The 18,524-nt window shown below is 36.4% G+C and overlaps 1 protein-coding gene across 1 annotated transcript in view; it reads right to left on the minus strand.

Annotated features, from left to right (window-relative positions):
- Window positions 1-14,052, minus strand: part of LOC150104663 (protein CDV3 homolog) — an 83,705-nt gene extending 69,653 nt beyond the window's left edge. The window contains exon 1 of the mRNA XM_090395860.1: window positions 13,717-14,052. Within this exon, the coding sequence (XP_090251986.1) occupies window positions 13,717-13,932 (216 nt within the window). The 5' untranslated portion in view covers window positions 13,933-14,052. The remainder of the gene's footprint in view (window positions 1-13,716) is intronic.
- Between the last annotated feature and the right edge of the window lie 4,472 nt (window positions 14,053-18,524).

The following is an 18,524-nucleotide window of genomic DNA, read 5'->3' on the forward strand; positions in this document are numbered from 1 at the left end:
AGGGCACCAATTTTTTTTTTTGAGGCAAAGTAAGCCCTGAATGAGATGAATTTCTGTTAGGAAGAACAAATATGTGTGACCTTGTGATTTTGTTTTATGCAAAACTTACCTATGAGAGGTTGTAAACCTGTCATGCATTAGTACTATGGGTGGGATAAGGATCAGATAATCTGGGGAAGGAACACTACCCCAGAAACCAAACATGGGACTTTTTCAAGTCACTTCAAGCCTCCAAGAGTGACAGTCTGACACCACAGTGAAAGTAAACTCTGGGTTTGAATGGGATTTCAATCCAGAGTTTACCACTTGGTGAGAGCACACTCTTCATTCACTCGTTCAACTAGGTTGGCAAATTTGAATATTATAAAGGAAAGGGAAGTGAGACCTTTCTTAGGAGAAATAAGACCAGATCATTCTGGTAGCACTGAAATATTTTGTTTTATCTTCTTCCTGCTGGAGGCAAAGAGATTTGTTTTTAAAATATTGATTATGGAAGATTGAGAAACTAGATCATCTGAGTGCTAAAAGGTTTGTTAAATGAAGAGAAAATGGGTATACTAGTTGTCCATTTACCACAATTAACCAAGACCCATTAAAAAAAGTCTTGTTAAACATGTTTTGTGTTCAGTAAACAATGAGGACAAGTTCCTCCTCCACAACAGACAAAGTTACTTAAATTATTTCATTATTATTATTCTGGCCTGCATGGAATCAAAATACTCATTGTGGGAGGTCTTTCCTAGAAAACACAAAGTCTATCATACCACTCCTTGAACTCATTAACAGTTCTTGCTCTCACCACTATTGGGCAATGCATTCCATAGTTCAACAACCCTCCATGCAAAAACACCACTCCTCATCCTCTTGCTCACAGCTTCCTTTTGCAACTTCCAGGGATGGCCCTTTGTCATTGCTCTTTACTGCTTTCCACCAAGTGAAAGAACTCCCCAGATTCTCAATCATATCCCAAACTCTGCAGTCCAAATTCCCTCAGCCAATCCTCGTAGCTAATGTTGTACAATCCTGAAATCATCTTTGTTATCCACCTCTGTATTTCCACAGTTAATTTTCCCCTTCAAATCCTGCAGACCAAATTTGAAAACAATAGTCTAAGTGTCCTGATCAGGGTCTTATACAATGGAACGATAACTCTTATCTCTGCAGGTCAGCATCCTTCTCAGTATTACAGCAATCCTCTGGGTTACTTTCACAACCTTTGCAATATGCTCCCTGAATTTCAGTTTTCTATCAATCACTACCTCCAGATCTCTTGTCTCCCCTACTTCCTCCAGTACAGCTCCTCAATCAAGTATGCAACCTCCCATCAATGTATCCAAAACTTCAAACTTTACATTTTGCTGCATTAAACTGCCATGCCCATATACGAGAGGCTGGCTGGTCAACCTATAGTACGTTAGTACCGTATATAGGTTGGGAAAGGAAAAACTTGATTATATTTGATTTAAAAGCCCGTATGTTGTATTCCTTGGGAAATACGTCAGGAGAAGACTGTTCCACAGTACAGTACAGTACAGTAGCAGGGATGAAGGAAATGAAGAAACTTGTTCTGTGGGTTTCAAGGTGTACTGTGAAAGGATGTTGGGCAGCAGTTATACGTGTTCCAATGGGCTTAGTATATCTGTTCTAGTTTATTCAAATCCTCTTGCAGGGCTGCCACATCTGCATTATTACTAATAACCTTTCCCAGCTTCACATCATCTGCAAACAACTGAATATTCCTCCTGCACTCCATGGACAGTGTAAACCCTGTAACTTGATATAAAGGTTAAACAATACAGGTCCAAGTATTGAGACCTGTGGGACCCCATTTGTAACCTTCTGCCTCCTTGATATTGCCCCACTATACACAACTCTCTGATACCTATCAGAGAGCCAATCCTGAATCCAGTAGACTAACCTGACATCTAAACCCATGTGCTGCAACTTAAACATCAACTTATCTTGTGGCAACCTATCAAATGCTTTTGCAAAATCCAAAAAAATGGCAGTATATGCAATTCCCTCATCAACTGCTCTTCTCACTTTATTATAAAAGGTAACCATATTACTAAAGCAAGAGTGCCTCTTAACAAATCCATGTTGGCTCTCACTGAATAACATTACCCTTATCTGCCCAATGCTGAGCATGGTCCCTCACTAATTTCTCCAAGATCTTAACTATGATGAAACACAAACTGGCCTATAGTTAGACACATCCAGTTTGCTACTGCCCTTATGCAATGGCACTATCTTACCTTCCTTCATTATTTGGGTAACTTTCCCGTAGTCAAACTTTCATTGAAAAGCCAGGTCAACGGAGCTCTCAGTTCTTTAGCACATCCTCTCAAAACCCATGATGAATCCATCCAGTCCCACAGCTTTACTGACATCCACGGTACTCAGTATTTGGAACACACGCCCTCTTGCACCTCGAACCTCCCCTATCCCTCTAGTATTAAGACTTACTTCTCCAAGATGAAATACTCCAATAAAGTGTTCATTGAACAACTCCACTATGTCCTCTGCATCAGTCACTCTATTCCCATTTTTATCCCACAATGTCATTCTTCACACAATCATTTCTCCTCCTACTGGCCACAAAGCTAAAAAATTCCCTAGCATTGTTGTTGGATCTTAGTGTCAATCTCTTCTCATATTACAGTTTTGCCTTCCTCAGGTCATTTGCCTACTAGTCACTCTCCTGGCCTGAGTCTTATATTTTTCATTCATCTTCTTTCCAAGAAATCCCTTTCCAACTGTTTAAAATATCTGTGAGATAGCATAAGGTATTTGGTCAACTCTCTCTCTCTCTCTCAAGAGAGAGAGAGAGTTGACCAACAGTGAAAATATCTTTGGAGAATAGTACTAAAGTGGAGAGGTTTGTTGAAGGCAAAGAAAAGAAACACTAAGTTGCATCTTCTCAGGATTCTTGAGATTCATTTGGCAATGGCAATAATGTAGATGATTGGAACCCCAGTCTCCTAATATCAAACCCCCGATCCAGAGCTATAAGGAGATGGATCTAATGAGGATTAAAACCATTTAGCAGCATAATCCTCTTGATGGTGTCAAGTTCTTGCTATATCACAGAAGTTGGAAAAGATTATGTTCTAATGAATTGTTTTTGGATACTTTTTTTTTTAAAGCATGATGTGAATTCTGTTGAATATACTGACCAATGAAGATCTGCTTACGACATAAAAGAGGATAAGATACCAGCTGGAAAAAAAGGACATCAAGGAAAGTTAATTTTCCATCTTTCTATGGGAAATTACTGCAGCGATGCAGGCTGTTGGATCTATGATAGGAAGGGAACAAAAGCATCTTCTGGATGTTACCAAAATGAAAAGACATTGTCAACATAGTGTACATAAAAAGCTGAGTGTAAATGAAGAAGTCTTCTCGGTGCTCTAAATAGTAATTGGCCAAGGCAGGCAACAGAGGAGAAGAGGATCACCATGCCTGTGCCCTCTATTTGACTGCAGACCATTTTTCAAGGTGAGTTATCCAGAATGCATAACAAAATAAAAATTTTCAGTTTTAGCCAATGGATCATTTGTGAACAATGACTGAATTTCAAAATTGAGCCTATTATCCATGAGCTGTTACAGCAAGTGTTTTACTTTAGAAAAGAATAGGATTATCCTGTACAAGTGTTGGCAGCATCAATGACTACTACTGGTCTTCCACTGCCCTTTGGTAATTGTGAGATAGCTATTATAACTCAAAAATTTTAATTCATTAAATTCAGAAGTAGGCAGGCTAAGTAAGGGAAGTTGGAATTCGGATAATACAGCTGCAACTTCAAAATGCAATTCGCTGCTTTCTTAGCCAAATGTGAGGTTGCAGGAATATTTCTAGGAACTATGGTCCTATGGAAAGAACAGTCATTGAGGTAAGAGAGCACCCAGAGATATTGACTATCCATTTGTTTAGGATTGAGTTACTGACAATTAGTTTTGGGTTTAGAATAGATTCAAACTTGCAATTCAAGATATGCACTTATTTATTCAAAGTGCCTGAGAGACTGGATATCCTTAGAACAATATTTAATACTTAAGTGCAGAAGCAATAATCAGTTGATTACATACTGGGGCACAGCTGGTGTGGATGTAAATCTGGTGAGCTTCAGCAATTTTAATAGGTTTCTTTCAATCAAGCAAATGTAGGAATTATTGTGGAATCAAGGTGCAGGTAACCCTTGTTCAACACAGTACTTATACATTATATCGGAACAATGCGGTTCCAATATAATGCAGTCTACAAATTGTAGTAACCCTTTATCTTTTCATATGTTTTTCACTGCGCAACTTAAAAATTAAATTTTATCTTCATTAAATTTGAGTCTGCCCACATCTTGCATGTAGTTATAAGTAGCAAATTTATGTTAGGGGAAATATCCTTTAGCACGCATGTACATCAATTGTTTACCGTGCAAAGTGTTTATTGTTGAAAATTGTCTTCGTTTTCTGCCAGGAAAGCGCATTGAAAATCATAAGTGTACTAATCTCAAGCTGAGCACTTTATTTTCTGATGAGTTACATAATTAATATGTAATGCTTTTTTATAAAAAAAATTTATTTTTATAATAATGACCACAAACTGCAACGAAAGAGGTAAAACCAACATGGAAAAGAAAATTCATTTCTTTCGAAAAAAAGAAAAATATAAAATCATGGATCGGTTGATAAATGGGGAAAAACCAGAAGTTGTTGCAGGGACTTTGAATTTGAAATGTTTACTGGAGGCCTGAAGTGGATTGCAAAAAAGTTCCATGTTTATTTTCTAAAGTGGTTTCTTTAAGGTGGGAAATGAATTTCATTGCATGGTGTGAGACCACTGCCTTGCTTACTGGAGGCCTGAAGTGGCTTGTAAAAAGTTCCATGTTTGGTTTCTAAAGTAAGATTCCTGGATTATGTAAACATACACACAGTATATATTTGATAAAAAAATTCTTACCCACCCATGTACAAATGCAATAAGTTTGCAAATAACCTTTCAAACTGTCCCATTTCGGGGAATCAATCCTTTACTCGTCCCCCCCCTTAGTTTTTATCCAATTGTTATACTAATTAACATTCACATCCAGCAACAATTACTACTACTGGTATCAAAAAAAAGTATATCCAGTCCCTCCATGTTATCCTTCTGTTCCCACTGATCATTTTTACAGCTGCACACCTCTTATTTAAAAATTCAGTAGAAAATAATAAAAAAATATTATTGCTTTATTCTGATGAAATGGAGTTTCAATATTTGATGATGAATATCTCAGGAATTCATCCACTTTAAGCAAAAGAAATCGACCATACCTTGACTAACCCAATGGCCATTTAGTTAGTCAAGGTAAGGTTCTCTATCTTTCCAGTAAGTAAAGACAGGCATACCTTGTTATTCAGAATTTCTATATAAGATCACCTCCATCTGCTATAGGATTCAGTTAATTTGAGAATGTAACCTATTTTCCCTTCTTAGTACCAATCATACAAAACAAGCAGCATTTATTTCACTGTCTCTACAGAAAGAAAATCAACACAGATGACATACATGTCAAATCTCACCATCATACTTGATGAAAAGGTGCATACATTGAAACACATATTACAGTCACACAACACTATGTTCTTTATAGATGTACTATAACACCAAGAGTTTGAGTTAACCTAATTAATTTCTTTCTAAAGGTTATGAAAGTCACCTCACAGAAAAAATAATAGTTCTATATCTCCTTAAGAATATTCCTTATGTCCAATGTAAAAGATAGCCAGATTTCTGGGTTCTTCAATTCACCTTCTATTCAATTTTTACGTTATCTTACTTCTTACATTCTCCAAAAGACAAGTTAAACCCAATGACTTATGCTCAAATTCAGCAGATACTTTGCTCATATGTCTTACCATACCTGAATTCAAACAGGAAGGACAGAATCCCACCAACAAAAGGCAGCTTATAGTACTAGTATAATAAGGGATAAAGCCTAGATTCCACAAATCCTGCTCTAGAAAGAAAATCAAACATGATTTTTTTTTTTTTTAATATACAGTAGATTTCGGTTAATTATGACTAGAACATTTTGGTCCAATCATGTGAAATTTCATATTAATAGTTAAAAACATATAAAAAGACAAATTAACATTTCACTGAGCAACATGTCATTTATTCAAATTAATTATAACAAAATAGATACATATTTAAATTTTCCTCATTGTCAACATCAACAGAACCTGTTATCCTTCAGTGTAATCCTATTAAAACAAAATATACAACACATCAGAAAATATTTGATACTCAAACATTAATTTATATAACTAGAATTTAATATCATGCCTACATTACCATCGAGACAACCAATAACCTATTGGTTTTAAACCATCAGCCCCTCTGACATCTTTTTTAACATTGGACCATTGATGCACACTCCTTATACAGTTATAATAGAGAACCACTGATTTAGGGTGTCATCAATGACAGGATCCTGACCTTCATACTTGCATTCTGGGATGTTCCTTCTGTTCATGGTGTGTCAATTCTTCGCAAAGTTTATCTTACTGTAATATCAATAATGCAATCATATTCCATACTCTAGTTATCTCTGGCAAACTGACTAGGTATTGGACAAATGGCCTTTGATTTGATCCAGTAAGGCAAATGTTTTGGCTGCTGGCAAATCTTCATGTGTTATCTTGGTAAAGGTCCAAAATTTTATAAAATTAAAAACAAAATTATCAAAAAATGGAGCACTGAAAAATCTCAGAAACTTTTCTGGTTAGGCACTGGCTCAGCATGAAAGATGACACATGAGCATTTAACTAACACTGGTTAGAAACTGTCCCCTTTAGAAGGTAATGCACTATATAAGCTGAGTTGATGTGAGGAGTCGTATGGCACCTAAAACACATGAAGGAACAAAGCTGTGGTTTGGTGCAGTATGATCTTTTGCCAATAAGCCTTAAACCAACTAATCATTTACAAGTGATTACCCCAAAGAAATAATCTTGAGTGTTATATATCTCTTCTCCCAAATAAATGGTTGTTATACCAAACAAACAAAGAAAACTAGCAATTTTCTCAATTTAGTTTGGTTCTTTAATTTCTTTGGGATTTGTCCAAAATAAACAGTTGCCCCAATTAGCCAGATTATACTGTACCTGAAGCCTCCAAATAAGCAAGGTGGTGATCTCCCATAATATGATGAAATTCACCTAAAAACATCCACAAAGCATCCATGCCCACAATGGAATTCAAATCCATAGACTACTGGCTGGAGAGTGGATATGCTAACCATTCTAACAACTAGGCTGGCAAAATAATGCTAAAACCCAGAAATTTAAAATAACATATTCAGAGGAATATAAAGATTACATTTACAGTATTAAGAATTCAACTTTAAGTCAACCCTTGCTCAGTATGCCATCTATTTCAGTCAAAAAAATTCAATGGAAACAAAGCCCTTTTATTATTATTATGAGCAACTCCAAGGGGTCCCTAGACTCATCGAGGGAGGCCCTAAACATCACGTCCATCACAACTATTCGACATTCACACAGTATATATCATACTTTGAACTCATTTACTCTCATAGCACTCACAACAGATTCTGGCAGCTTATTCCACTCATTCACCACTCTAAAAGTAAAAACCCAGCTCTAACACCCTTACTAACCACACTCTTGCCCAGCTTCCATGGATGTCCCCTAGTCCTCCCACCACCAGTCCTGTTCTCAAAAATATCCTCTGAATTAATCCTACAGAAACCCTTCAGCAATTTGATTTATATCTCCCCTTTTCTGCCTATCAACCAATTTCTGCAGCTCACAAATTTTCAGCCTGTTTTCATAAGGTTCATTCCATAGACCTGCTATCATCTTGGTCACTCGCCTCTGGATCCTCTCAACCTCCTCCCCATCAAGAAGAAACCTAGGTGACCAGATCTGGGCACAGTACTCGAGATGGGGGGGGGGTCTTATCAAGGCTCGATACAGAGGAACAATAACTTGCTTATCTCTGCTTGCTTGGATGCTGAACCATTAAATTTTGTTGAGCATCCAAGTGATTTGATGAACTGATTTAGCCACCTTTGCAATGTACCCCCCTAAACTTCAACTCCCTATCCACCAACACTCCCAAGTCCCTGGCCTCATCAATCTCCTGGAGTACAGTTTTACCAATGTGATATACTGCTGCTAATCTTTTCATCCCAAAATGCATAACCTTACATTTTGGCACATTAAATTGACATCCATTCTCCTTAGCCTAGACCTCCAATCTATCCAAATCATCCTGCAAAATTTTGACATCTTCTGCATTCACTATTGCCCTACCCAACTTTGCATCATCAGTGAACAAATGAACCGTTCCTCTCAGTTCCTTCCATACATCATTAATGAACAAATTAAACAGCAGTGGTCCAAGAACAGAACCCTGTGGCACACCACTAGTCACAGGCAGTCTTTTGGACTCCACTCCTGAGTATCTCTCCATCAACCACCCTCCTATCCATCTCACCAACCCTATATCCATTCCCATATGTTGCAGTTTATGGATTAGAATTCCATGTGGTAGCCTGTCAAAGGCCTTAGCCAGGTCCAGCAGTATCACTGTAAACCCATTACCCCTATCCAGTTCAGCCGTCACTGTGTTATAAAACCTGAGCAAGTTACTGAAGCATGATCTATCCTTCACAAAACCATGCTGTCTGCCATACAGTATCTCATTTTCATCAATCCCTTCCTGTATTTTTCCCTTGACTACTTTCTCCAAGACCTTGACGACTCCTGATATGCTGATTGGTCGGTAATTTGCAACAGTAGTCTTGGATCCTCCTTTATGCAGTGGAACTGTTTTCCCCTTTTTCCATCCCTTCGGGACTAAACCAGACCCGAGACTCAGATTAAACAATATGGTCAAGGTCACTGACAATTCTTTAGCCGCTTCACATAAGACCTGTGCGGGTATACCATCCAATCCCACAGATGTATTCACATTAAGGTTCTGTAATAGACTATTTACCTCCACTGCATTCAACATAATTCCCATATAAACTAATGGTTCCTTCATTCCTTCATTCTTATGTTACATTTTTTCATGATGTCTAAAGTAACTCTGAAAAAAATCTCTCATATTTCATGCTAGAAGAGATTGGGAGAGGAGGAATTAACTGAGTCTTCGCTCTGGAGTCCCAACATGGTTTACAGCCCCTTCAATCTTTCAATTTGAGCAAAGTAGTAGTGTCACATTAGATGCTGAAATTCATAAATTACAACAAGAAATTATGTTTCTGTTTTAATCCTCTTATTCATGCTTGAGACAGACAAAAGGTTTTGTGTGAAGTATCTTCATGACTATGCTACTTTATATGGAGGCACATGACTTGCCCTAGTATACCATAAACTTTCATTGCCATGCATTATAGCAAGGGTAATTGCCAAGACTGGTGGAGATAATGAGGGCTAAATCAATGCAAAAATCATATTATTCAAATGCAAACAGCAAAATTTATCACCATATTCTTAAAATAGTCAGGATGAGAGTGAAAACTGTATTACACTGTTTTGCTTTGACAGAAAGTAAACTATACCTCAAGATATATTCTTATTTTTTTTCTTATGTAATTCTTGAGCTGAGTAAACAAAAGTCTGCATTTGAAGCATTATCCCAACCAGACTTGTATATAGAAGCAGATAACTTCACATCATACTGCACTGATATTCCATAATGCATAATACAATTCCTTTTGAACATGTATATTGCCATGCATTATGGTGAAGATTTTTCATATGCAGTTTACAAGACCAGTTTGACCTTTGATGTCTCATCGGTGGGATGGGAATTGAGCCTATGGACATACCAAGGACTACATCTAGGACTAGGACACAAACATTTCTTAAGCTGGTTGCATTCAAACCAAATACCTCATAACTTGACCTCTTGTATGTTCACCTTAAGGCAATGACTGAACTTCAAACTATCTATTAGATGGAAATACTTTGATACTATTTACACCTTCATGAATTGAGAAACTGAAGACTCCTTTTAGTTTTCCCATTCCATTCCACAGACATCCATTGGGACAACCACTGACCCACTTTTCCATGTTTTTTTTTTTATATATATATTTATGCATTTTGTGAAACTGCATGAAAAAAGTTTAAAATAATTATGCACTAATTTCAATAATGAAAAGAGGAACAATCTTATGGTACTTTTTTAATTTTTTGACATTTTTAACTATTACAGAAAATATTCAAGAAATCCAGCCAAATTGACGGGCAACTTTGACCCATAGGATGAAACCCATTTATAAGAAGGCAGCCAGGTGGACTAAACAATAATTTGTACATCTGACTTATGACTAAGTTTTTAGAAGACAAATGTATGAACTATCACAAGACTATTAAAGAGGTGAAGCAAGTGCTGCTACTCATCAACTGACATTGGAATCATTAAATTTGGTTCATTCATTGTGCAATCATAGAGCAAACAATCTTGCTCTAAGTGGGCCATTATTCATCTCAAAGGGCCAATGTTAAGCCTTGAAATGTCAAGAATTTTAAGACTGAGAATAATACTTCTGTAGCACAAAGGGACATAGGCCCTTCAAACAGAAATAACCTGAGTTCTACCTTTATCACAACAAGAGGAATCTACGTAGGCATTTTCAACTGGGGATGAGTTAGCTGATCTCATACAACAATTTCACTCCCAGAAACTCAGGTTTTTCAAATTGTAATAAGCTGTAATAATAAGTAACACATAAGGTGGACCATGGTGTGATCTTCATGAAGGTGTCACATAATTATAATAGTAAGCTTTCATATGTAAATAACATTTTCCATAAACTAAACCACATGCAAAACTAATTCAGTATCTTATAATAATGCAAGTAATGCACTGATGTGTATATTGTGGCAGGCCAATTGTTGTTTTATTTATATATATATATATATATATATATATATATATAAATTAAAAATCAGCTAGCACTTTTTATTCCTGTACGGGGAGTTGGCAAGGCTGTTTTAGCCCTATCTACTTTTAGAGACAGAGGGGGCAGTTCGATCTCCACCAGTAGCCAATCAGAGATAGATGGCCCAAGACTATCACTAATTATACATGGCATTGTGAAGAGAGGCGACTGACAAGTGCAGTCATCTCATAATCCCTAATCTTAACACTATGTTTACTGTCTGAAAATAGTGCGAGTTCTACAGTCAATTTTCTTGAGTTTATGGGGGAAAAAATCTGCTTGCCAATTCAAAAATTGACTAACTCGGGAACTGGTAAAAAAAAAGATGATTACAATTGAACTTACAATGCTCTCTCTTCAGGCGATTTAGCATTGTAGAAGGCACAGGTCATCTCCACTGAGCTACACAGGTGGATGTAGTTATATATACACTTTTTTTCTTCCTCATTTGCTGACGTATGTTTTAAATTATTAACTATTAAAAAAAGAAAGTATTAATGATATTTACTGTGCAGTGTTTCAAGGAGTGTGTAGCCTAGCCAATAACAACAATGTACTCTGGCTGGAAAAAATTAGTATCAAATCCTATCTAGGGGGAAAAAAAAACATTTATAAAGGCTCAACTAAAGGTGAGTGAGCAAGTCTCATGTTGTGGTGGGCAGCACAGATTTTCCTGCAAGGAAAATGGGTTTTCATCCTGCAAAACAAGCTATCACCCAGAAAAAAATACAAGTAATACACTAGCCTTGCACCCCTAGTTACTTAGGTCTTAATTCTCAAAAAAAAAAACTTATTTACTGCTGTTCATTGATTTCTTCATTACAATATCATATATCCACGGCTTACATGTATCTACATGCACATACCAGCCTATTTGGCTAAGTGTATCTGCTCTCCAACACGGGCTACAAGTTCAAATCCAGCAGGTGTAGGCATGGATGTTTGTAATCGTCTTTAGGTAGAGATGAATTTCATTGCATAGTGTGAGACCACCTCCCTGCTTATTGGAGACCTGAAATCGTCTGAAAAAAAAAAGTTCCATGTTTGGTATCTAGAGAAGTTTCTGGAGTTCATGAAAAAAATAAATAAAAAAATGAAAACAAAAATAAAATAAAAATAGAAAACATCCTTTTAGATCTACAAAATAAAAAATATAAATACCAGAAAACTTTTGTTGGTGTAACAAATTTAATAAACATGTGCATTTGATATCAATCCCATCCACATAACAATGCTAGCTTATAAGTTAACACTGTGGTAGGCCAAGCAGTTAGCATACCTGCTCTCCAGTCAAGAGGCTGTGGGTTCGAATCCCGTCAGTGGCATGGATGTTTGCGATTGTACTAACCATTTATCACACGTATTACTGTACCTGTGTCCTGGTGCAGTATGACCTTTGATGTCTTTGCACCATAAAAATAAAAAAATAACTAACTGTGGATTAGGCTAAGGTAAAATTATTACTATTGCATAACCCCTTGAAGGAGTCCAAGGACTCATCACATGAGGGAACTCGAATCCGCTCCACTACAGACATCTGCTGTTGTTCTGGGAATCAAAATAATCTGGGATTCGCTCTAGAGAACATATGCAGAACTTTTTCAAACTTCTGTATGCTATCAATAAGCAGAATGGGAGACTAACAACAAACAACAAGATTTATCTACCACCTAAGGACTTTCACATGCATCCTAGTCATTCTAGCTGGCTTCAAATGCTGGAACACTATCTGGCTAATGTAACTAAGGAAATGCATTTCAATACATTTTTCAACAACATTTTTATATCCGGAGTGAGGGAGAAAAAAAAACAAGGATTAATTAAACTAAAAATCGAATGCGAGTATGATGTGTGTGTGTGTGTTATTTATTTATTTTTTGCGTGCTTGCTTGCTTGAAGAGTGACAGATTGAAATGGGTTGCCAGGGAAGACTTAAGATAACCGCTGTGAATGAGTTTAGGAAGTATGATAAATATTGATCGTATGGGTCTCCCGAGCCCTAAGAATGTATGAGAAGCCCAAATAACGATGTGGCTTTACCAGTAAATTAAACAGTATATATACACAACTAAATGGATGCATCAATGCCAGTAATTTCTAACCAAGAATAGATTTTTCATGAAATAATGAACCGTAAAATGCCTACAAATATAAATAAAATGACTAAACGCCTTTATGGGCATTTGCTATACGATGGCTGTTCAAACTAATGTCGAATTTTCAATACAAAACTAATCATTAAGTTATAATTTGTTACGTAGTAAATATGCAAAAATAAATAAATAAATAAATAATGATTTCTTTGTTTGGAGTTTTATGACCAAATGTAGCTTCGCGGTCTTGCTGATAAGGCTTCAAGTACATTTACAGTTCTAGGAAATGAAGAAAAAGTCAATATTCACTCGCCCAAATTAATGCTCAAGTCTTAGGAAAAACTTAAGTATTCGAGGATGATGAATGACAATAGAGCACTAAATGATCAACGGCATGGGCTTACTAGTAACACTGGATTAAATTGAATTCAAAATTACAAATCCTCGTATATTAACTCTAACACCAAAATAGGATTTACATTAAACTATAGCTTCCCCACAAACACATCTACATATTATCTCTGATGTGTTACAAATGAAACATGAACAAGATAATACATTAGGTATATGCATAAATGAATGACAATGTTCAGCCAAATACAATTATACCATTCGGAAAGGAAGCAAAACTGAACACAGTGAAAAGTAATTACTCACCTGTACCACAGCTGTATTAGCTAAGGAAGACTGACTAACTGCAACAGAAACATTATTCTTATCCTTTTGGTCTTTTTTAGATACTGGTTCAATTTTCTTACCACTTTCCTCCAGTTTTTTTGCTATAGTCTCTGTCGTCATATACTTTGCCTTATTTCTTCCCTTCTTATTTTTATCCTTTTTAGCAAAAAATTCGTCCAAACATGAGTCGCCCATTTTTCTTTTATAGAAATTATTAGGGAAGCGCAGAATCTTAAGATTATACACACCTACAACAGTCGATCAACACAATATGCTAGGCTCTGCCCAACACCACGTTAACATGCCCGAACAGTATACAAAAATAGTATCAATGCAGTAAAACGCGTATAAGACGCATGCTCAAAATTTTGTCATGAGTTTTTAACCTTGGCACCAAAAACTTTGAAAGCAATATTTAAAAACTTTTTGCATGCCATTGTTATACAATTTTCTTTCACTAATTATGAAAAAAATGAAACTGCTGGAAAACACTGCCGCGTACATACGTTTCCTTATATAAAAACTTATGTTTAAAAAGGAGAAACACTTTTAACATTTTATACATAAAAAATATACTTTCCAGAAGTGTAGAAGTGGTAGAAGAATAATGTAAAGGTACATATTATTATTATTATTATTATTATTATTATTATTATTATTATTATTATTATTATTATTATTATTATTATTATTATTATTTCTTCCTTTCACTAGGATCATTGCCGATCAATATGGTGCGGTATTGCAATTACACAAGGGCCTCTGCTTTTGAGGATGCAGAAATTAGGAAACTGAGCAAATAAAATTAAACAGAGGAACGCAGAAAATTATTGCACCACAGTACAGTATACCTTCAATCCTCGCCATGAGAAATCTTCACTCACCTTTCTTCCTCTCACTTCTCCTCAGGCTAATGATCGGAGAGCAGCAATGCTACTTTACTGAAGAAAAACAACAGACCAAGGTGATTTCCCAGAAATTAAATTACTAGTCAACCAGTGGACTTCGGTTACTAGTCGACTTCGGTTTGTGACTTAACCTGACCAAAACTGAATATTTAGAATGTGACACCCAAACAAATGGCACAAATCTAGTCAATGATACTGAACTTACCAAGACCTCTAACTTTCAGTACCTTGGATTCCGTGTGACGTCTGATAGTAGTACCCTCCTAGATGGCAAAACGCACTAATGCTGTCTGAATGAAATGACAAGTCACTGGAGTCAAGTGCTCTTGTGCCTCAAATTCAAGATCTATCTCACAGTCATCCGACCAATTCACTTTTATGGAGTAAACTGCTGGTCTGTAACAAAACAGCATGAACAGGTGCTATATGTCGTGGAGATACGGTTGCTCCGATGGACATTGTCATACACATGACTAGACCGTATTTCAAATAACGACATCCTGAAAACTCTTGGTGTTTCTCAAGTCCCAGAGAGGATGACAGAAAGACGCCTACAATGGAATGGGCAAGTGACCAGGATTGACAAGGAATCGCCTGACAAACTAAAGGATGGACGACAAAGCCATGGATGGACATCCTAAATGAAGACATACGGGCAAGGATGGATGTTTGCCCAACTGATGCTGCAAACTGAATGAAATGGAAGGCTAAATACAAAACAGCAGCAGATCCTGCACTAAGCCCAAATTCACGCTAGGCAGAAGGTAATTTTCCATTGCCAACAATACCAGGATGGTCTAAAAAGTTTTCGACCTCGATCATAGATTTCAACACTATCGGCAATATTTTTTAAGTTGGCATATCTGTCATAAGCATCCATGTGAAATTTCAAGTCATTCTATCAAGTAGTTTGTTTTATACAGCTGTCTGGAGCAAAGGTGTTGTCTGTATCTCTTGAAATAGATAAAATTGAGTATCGTGCGGTTATAAAATTCATTGTCACAGAAGATTTAACGTTAAAAGAAATTCATTCGAGTTCATAAAAGTTTATTGGCACTCTTCTCCTTCATTCCTTTTTCGAGAATTATGAAATGGACTACTGAGATTAAACGTTGCCGTACCAGCCTTGAAGATCCACGTGAAGATGTCTAAAAAGTGTAGCAACACCAGAAATCATTGATCATGTGCACGATATGGTATTCGATGATCGGCGAGTCAAAGTGCATGAAATTACTGAGACTATAGACATTTCAAAAGAACGTGTAGGGTATATTTTGCATGAAGAATTGCAAATAAAAAAGCTTTGCACAAGATGGGTGCCAAGCTTGCTCACAGCAGATGAAAAAGAAAAACGCACTCCCATGAAAATCTCTAAATAGTGCTTGAAGCGTTTTATCAAGAATAAAACTGATTTGTGCGTCGATTTATTACTATGCATGAGATTTGGATTCACCATCACACACCAGAATACAAACAGCAGTCAAAACAGTGGACAGAAGCCGGTTGTTTAGCATCAAAAAGACAAAGTCGGTTCCATCAGCAGGAAAGGCCATTGCATCGGTGTTTGGGCTAAAGGCATTTTGTTTATTAATTATCTTGAAAAGAGTAAAACAATAACCGTGGAATATTATTCTGATCTTTTAAGCAGGCTGGACGAAAAGATTTGTGATAAAAGACCCAGTTTACAGAAGAAAAAATCATCTTTAATCAGGCCAATGAACCTGCCCACAAAGGTTAACGTTATGGCAATGGAAAAATAAAAGGAGTTGCACTATGAATTGTTGGAACATCCACCATATTCCCCAGATTTGACTCCCACTGACTTCTATCTCCTCTAAAATTCTTCTCGCTGGTCAGCGTTTTTCTTTGAATCAAGAGGTGATTGCAGCTGTAGAGGGGTATTTTGCAGATCTTACTTGAAAAATAAGAATAATTTTGAAATTTAAATTCGTTTTTCATTGTTCATTTTTTCATTCCGGATGAAAACTCTCCGCCTTCGTATGAGACTGCCTAACTCACTTTCAGTTGAAAAGCCCTGATAAAATTTCTTTGGGTCCTAGACGAGATTCAGACACAGGTCTCTTTTCAACCAAATGGTTTAGATTATACCCATTGAGCTGTGCAGGCTCTTCTTCACACCCTTACTGGGTAAATATTTATTTAGCTTTCCAGATTGCCCCATATTTCCCATTGTTACTATGATTCACTTAAATATCTATAAAATCTCTCTACTAACATATTTCTTTCGTATTATATGTATATTTCATATTCTCTTTTCAGGCTATTTGCCAAACTTAAAGAGCCTATTCCCTTAATCTATTTTCATTTTCAATTTAACATACTATAGTTAGATATTATTATTATTATTATTATTATTATTATTATTATTATTATATTCAGTTAACAAAGTTACAAAAGTCAAATAGTTACAAAAAAGAATGAAAGAGAATAATGAAATATTTGACTGGAAATGAGTCCAATTTAGGCCTGGAATAGATATCGTCGTAAAATATGATATGTACTTAAAAATAACTTTTTCGGAGTTGTGATGGTGTTATATCTGGGTGGCTCAGCTTTAAAGATCGTTCATAAATGTTCTTCATATCTCCTAGAGCTCCTATGACAATTGGAATTGTTGGTGCTTTCTTGCTCCAAAGTGGTTGAATTTCAATCCCGAGATCCCTATACTTGGTCAGTGTTTCATTGGCCTTTGCTCATACTCTACTCTACTCTACTCTCCCATGGTATTGCCACATCAATAACCCGCACATGTTGTTCCACTACAGTGATGTCTGGCATATTAAGTATATTCAAGATATCTGTCTGTCTGTCTGTCTGTCTGTCTGAATTTTGAATACCCATGATATCTTGAAATTTTCATATTCAATAACTTTTTAACTGTGTGTTCCAAGGGATTTTGAGAGTTGATGTACAGCTTCTGATATCTGAACATGCATTTGTTTATAGTCAGTATATACAAATCTTGCTACAAGAACTAATTATGATAAGTGATCCAATATGATGTTCCAAATTATTATTATTATTATTATTATTATTATTATTATTATTATTATTATTATTATTATTATCCTCCGTAACTCAGTCGGTATAGACTAAACCTTTTGGTCGGAAGGACCTGTATTCTTTTCCCGTCAGTGACCTGAATTATCTGGTCTCTTTTGACTAAAGGTGAGTTAGCTTATCTCATACGAAAGTAGGGTTTTTTTCATCCAGAAACTCCGGTTTTTCGTCCCCCAGAATAGGCAAATCAGCCCTATGAACACACGCATCTACAGACATAGGACACACACACACACACACACACACACACACTGGGAAGCATAGGGCTAACGACCTTATCCTCGGGGTGCGTTTGAAAAGTTCCAAAATATTTGGAAAGGTCATGGGCACTTATGCGCCTGTTAGGGCCACATATAGGAATGATAGCAATTATTATTATTATATGGAAACCTCCATAGAATATGAACATTCATCACAGGGAAACCAAACAACAACATTATTCACACAATATCTGTCGTCACTCTTTAATTATCATGATACAACTGGCAACTTATTTCACTCATTTATCACTTCCCAAAAACAAACAAACTTCGTCCTGGCGCCCTTGTCTTGGTGCCATTCATACCCTTCGGTTATATATTCGACAATACTGTAAATTTGTAGCGTTGTGGATTAATATTTCCTAAAGCCGAATTGCTAGTCTTGAATGACATGGTTGTTATCTGCTGCTCTTGAACCCGTGTGAGAATAGCCCGTTCGGCTATCTTACCTACGCATGAAAGAAGGCTGATCGGTCTGTAATTTTCAGGAAACTGTGTATTTTTTCCAAGTTTGGGAATTAGGAAAACGTCAGCAAGT

This window comes from Typopeltis vanoorti, chromosome 7, assembly GCF_054136105.1.
Source record: "Typopeltis vanoorti isolate ZY-2024b chromosome 7, IOZ_Tvanoo_1.0, whole genome shotgun sequence".
In the NCBI taxonomy this organism is placed as follows: Eukaryota; Metazoa; Arthropoda; class Arachnida; order Uropygi; family Thelyphonidae; genus Typopeltis; species Typopeltis vanoorti.